The sequence below is a fragment of the Chelon labrosus genome (genome assembly GCF_963514085.1).
Source record: "Chelon labrosus genome assembly, chromosome: 21".
Classification (NCBI taxonomy): domain Eukaryota; kingdom Metazoa; phylum Chordata; class Actinopteri; order Mugiliformes; family Mugilidae; genus Chelon; species Chelon labrosus.
The window spans coordinates 5,546,373-5,551,211 of NC_140354.1; the positions used below are offsets into that span (position 1 = coordinate 5,546,373).

The window sequence follows — 4,839 nt, forward strand, 5'->3', positions numbered from 1 at the left end:
TAAAGAAAAGTTTTAATATTAGTTTTAGCGTCTCTGTCTGCAGGCAAGGGAGAAACCTTTGCATGGACAGAATGGAATATTCTCACACCTATCTGTGGAAAAAGAGGATAGCATAATTAGAGCCAGTCAAGGAGAGCTGACAAAAGCTGGCCTCAGGACATGCTCCTCAGAGTCTTTCCTGTCACATGTCTACATGTCAACAGATTATACTATATGCTCTCACAGCCTGTCTTAGTTGGCCAAAGGATCTCTGCCAGCTATTACGTTTAAGAGAATATCAAATGTAGTGGAAAATGTAGCCTGCAGCCTAGATTTAAATTTGGTGGGTGGTTGGCATCAAGTGAGTAACCTGAAGGAAATGGCCCATTATGAAATGTTTTGAAGCAGGATGCAGCGCCTGCACGACAGTTTCTGGTGTCCTGTTCCACCTTTAGCGTTTGAGTTTGGAAATCAACAAAGGCAATGAGTAAACAACTGAATTATCAGTGTGGGGTTTTCTTACCAGTTCGCCTGTCTGCTACTGAGCGGCGCAGACGCTAGGTGGTGTTTCTTAAACGTTCTCCGTACAAGCCAAAGATCGTTAATTAGCAAACGACACGTCAAACGCGTGTAATCAAAAGAAAGTTATTACTACGTTACTAACGACGGATAATAAACTTTTTAACTTCCTGAATCTCGGAAAAATGGCAGAGAAATAACCGTGTCTGGAGTAAAGGTAAGTACTGGAATTGTATGTCCAGTGTCAATAAATAGGGACAGAGTGAGCACTCCTTTTTTTCACGTTTTTTTTAAGATCTCTGTCTGGTGACGTCGCGCAGCTTCCGCTTTCCTATTTCCGTACACAAAAGCTCGGCTGATGACGTGTACGCTCCTCTGCCGTTAGCTGGCTAGCTAGTTAGCTTAGACACCTGTCAGCAATAAGGTGTGACAATAAAGTAAGGTTATAAAGTGAAGGGACGCAAAGCGTTTCGTTAAATCCCGAAAGATGGAGACGCTTTACCACCAGACAAACAAGTGAGCGCACCTGTATTCTGTGGGCACTGTGGGGACTCCCGTTAGCTGCCTTAGCTAACGAGTGTAACTAACTAAACTAAGCTCATTATTAGCCTTTTAACTTTAGTATTAACTAACGAATATGCTCTGAATATAAGTTAGGAAATGTTTTACACGACGTTAATACATTATTTTTTTTAAATAAAATCACAAATGTGGGCTTTTAAGCGTTTCGGTTCCTCTTCACTAACATTGTGTTTATTCCGGATTAGGCAAATACAGGAGGTTCAATCTTTAATGGGGAATCTGGAGAGGACGGACCGTCAGTCAGTTCACTGTGAGTAGTGAGCTCACATTCAGCTCTTCCTCTGCTTTTTTTAATGGGACTGATGATGGCATCACCTCTAGTCTATTTTCCTGTGAATGGCTTCCTAATTTCTACTCCTTGTTATGGCTGCTTGTTACCGGTGTCTCTCATGGTTGATTGTTTTCTGGGGATTGTGCCTGCCCCATCAGCTCTGGGCCAGGCTGGTGCCAGGACAGGAAGCACAAGGGTGGGTGCAGTCACAGAGGCTGGGAGGGCTTCTTCCAGATAATGGTGGGAGCCGGGCAACACTTCAGAAATGATGACATCAGCTTGTATTTTAACTCGAGGGAGGATGTAAGCCTATACAGTTGCTAATGGGAGAGGTCAAGGCCACTGATGAATGCCACCTTCAGGGATCTTGTGTGGCCAGGATTATGATTTAACAACACCCAATTTCATTTTCTTTTCCTCTAACTTCTTTCTCTTTTTATCAACTTAAAAGTGCTCGAGAACGAACTGCAAGCCAGAATCGACCAGATCTTCAACCATCTAGAACGCCTTGAGATCCTGGCCAGCAAGGAACCACTGAACCGCCGCCAGAACGCCAAACTGTGAGTGTAGAGTGAAGGTGACCAGAAAAGCCCCACAAGTGGCGAACGACGTCTCATAAAGGCGCAGGCAGGGTGTAGAGGATGAGACAGGCGGCCCCGTCCTGGCCCGTGGCGACGTTGCTCTGTGAAAACATTTCCTCAGAAGCCCCCGTCATCGCCAGCATTCCTGCTGCATCGGGCAAAGATTCATTTCTGAGCTGAGTAAACAGGCCTTAGGGGACACGGAGCACCCCATCCCACAGCACTCCTGTGATCTTAGTGGGTCTTTAGTGGGGCCTGAGTGAAGCTAAGGAGAAGGGGAGTCTTAGAGACTCTTCATTCCAACCACATGAGAGCTGAAGGCAAAAGAAATGTTCTCATCACCCAGATCGACTCTAAATACTTAGAAGCGTGTGTAAGATGAGGAACAATAAGCAATATACAAAGGTGATGAGCGTTTGTCAGAGATTCTGCAGAGGACACATGTTAAATTTCCTATCATTTTCACTGTTATACCAATATCAAAAATATTCTGGATATCCTGGGATAGCCAGTACTCATATTTGCCCCTTGTGAGACGATATCCTAAACAAAATTGCACGGTGTAGTAGAGGGGACTGACTTCTCTACTTTGCACGACCTGCAAAAACCCTGATTTGGTTAAATACAGAATGTTTTGTGAACACTTTTGTTCTTTGTTTTCCCTCAGACGAGTGGACCAGCTTAAATATGACGTACAGCACCTCCGGACCGCCCTACAAAATTTCCAGCACCGACGTTACGCCAGAGAGGCCCAGGAGCGAGAGAGGGACGAGCTCATGAGCCGCACCTTCACGACCAATGTGAGTCAAAGGTCCCAGATAATAGCGACCAAGCTGGCAGCCGCCTTGTGGTGGTATTAATGCGGCATGTAGTTGTCTAAAGCCTCTAAAATTCTCGATGCCAGTTGTATATCCTCTCGTGACATGCAGTAACAAAACACAGATGTCTGAAGCTGGATAATGTGGAATAAAGAAAGCGTTTGATCTCGTTCAATAGGACGCAGATACCTCCATCCCCATGGATGAGACCATACAGTTCAACTCCAGCTTGCACAACGCACACAGAGGCATGGATGACCTCCTGGGAAGCGGCAGCGGCATCCTCAACGGTCTCAGAGATCAGAGATCTACACTGAAGGTGAGTGATGTAACGTCTAAAAATATTTCTCGTTTGAGCAGAGGAAATACAAGTCCTCTGCTTCTTTTCTATAAATGTTTTTTAGGAGAGGAAGCACTATATTAGGGTGAATTGAATTCTATCGACTGACCCAGTTTCTGGTGTCCACGTCAATCACAATAGTCTTATTGTTCATGTGCATATGCTCACTTAGAGGGTGAGTCCTTGTTTCCAGGGAGGAGATGGGCTTCCTGGTTTTGCTTCAGGCCTCTTCTTATCAGGGTGTGTCTGCTGATCAGCGCTCTCAGCCTGGTTGTCTAGCCATGAGAAACTTCTGACAGAGTGGCGCGTCGGGGAGGGCGTTAGCGCTCAAAGTCTCCCAGATTAATTTGTGTAGATAATCACACTGTGGTCATTTATGGGTGCTGAAGTCTAATAGGTCACATGATCATTATTGTTTACATGTCGCTTTGTCTCTACACAGGGGACCCATAAGAAGATGCTGGATGTGGCCAACATGCTGGGGCTGTCTAATACGGTGATGAGACTTATAGAAAGGCGAGCCACTCAGGATAAGTTCATCATGATTGGAGGCATGCTGCTGACCTGCGTCTTTATGTTCCTGGTAATCAGATACCTGGCCTGACCATCTATCAACAGTGGCGTTTTTTGATCAGTTGTGGACATTTGTGCAGCAACATCCCTCATGATATGAATTTTTAACATTAAAATAATTTTTATAACGGGTGCCATCAATTATTATTTTTTTTTTTCTTTTTCAGTTTTGTTTCAGGCATTTGCAAAACGTTTGATGCAGACCTGAATTATAGACAGTATTTTACTCCTCTTGAAGCTCAGAGGGTGTTGAACTTTTCTGATGATCGGCCCGAATACTGCCACACATCCATGTTTTATCAAAACCACTGTAACAGCTGTAATCACCGTTATTACCGTTCCCAAATGGCTTCTTCATAAAAAAAACTTCAAGTTGATATTTATTCTTAGCTTGCTTTTGCCTCCAATGTTAGCCTTGTTCCTTGAGTTGTCATTAATGTTGTCATTCTGCCTTTTGCGAAAGAGAAATGCTTCGAAATAATGCTCATGATGATTCATTATTGTTCAAGTTTAAGAAAACCAACAAGAAATTCTTGGGGTTCATGTTTTATGATGTGCACTCAGTCACCTGTTTCATTGGGTACACCGAGCTAGTACTAATACTAATACATTACAACCAAATGTAGTTGTAATGACAAACTGAAGGAAATGTGACAATTTAATAATCCTTGAGTTGAATCAACACCTTAAAGTGTTCCAACAGATACTCAACTTGACCTTCATGATGGCAGGCATTCAACTGTATTAATAGTAGCATGATGTACCTAATAAACTAGGGACTGGACCTGTGGTTATACATCACAGATAAACAGGATGGCAATTTAGGCCCACTAATGAAAACAATGGAAGCAGCAATCTTTTTTTAATTGTTACATGCTTTCTCTTTGTTTCTGCTTAGGTCTAGTCTCACTATGTGAGTGATTTAATTCTCTTAACTGAATAAAACGTATCATTTCCTTTGTATATCATATGGTGATGCTGGCAACATTAACAGGACATGGTCTGCTCTTTTTCCTGTCTTAAGACCGTTTAAGGTAACTGGAGCTCCATCTACTGTTTGAAACAAACATCTGCAGGAGTTTTTCCTGACTGTCTAACCCAGGCATTAAACTCAACGTTTAGATTTAAGTGTTTATATGTATTTAGTAAATTACACATATTATGGAAACAGACATG

At 43.0% G+C, this 4,839-nt stretch overlaps 1 protein-coding gene across 1 annotated transcript; it reads left to right on the forward strand.

Annotated features, from left to right (window-relative positions):
- The first annotated feature begins 209 nt into the window (after positions 1-209).
- gosr2 (golgi SNAP receptor complex member 2) lies at positions 210-4,626 on the forward strand. The gene is made up of 6 exons (XM_084571149.1): positions 210-1,014; positions 1,266-1,330; positions 1,803-1,911; positions 2,600-2,732; positions 2,929-3,069; positions 3,533-4,626. Exons 1-6 carry the CDS (start codon positions 986-988, stop codon positions 3,692-3,694), a joined length of 639 nt encoding a protein of 212 aa, XP_084427275.1. The 5' UTR covers positions 210-985; the 3' UTR covers positions 3,695-4,626.
- The last annotated feature ends 213 nt before the right edge of the window (positions 4,627-4,839 follow it).

Bases quoted from the DNA above. Each gene is read 5' to 3' on its own strand.
- gosr2 (XM_084571149.1), top strand. From the start codon at position 986: ATGGAGACGCTTTACCACCAGACAAACAA. The intron at 1,331-1,802 runs GTGAGTAGTGAG...TCAACTTAAAAG, and splicing joins GGACCGTCAGTCAGTTCACT to TGCTCGAGAACGAACTGCAA. The intron at 1,912-2,599 runs GTGAGTGTAGAG...GTTTTCCCTCAG, and splicing joins CGCCGCCAGAACGCCAAACT to ACGAGTGGACCAGCTTAAAT.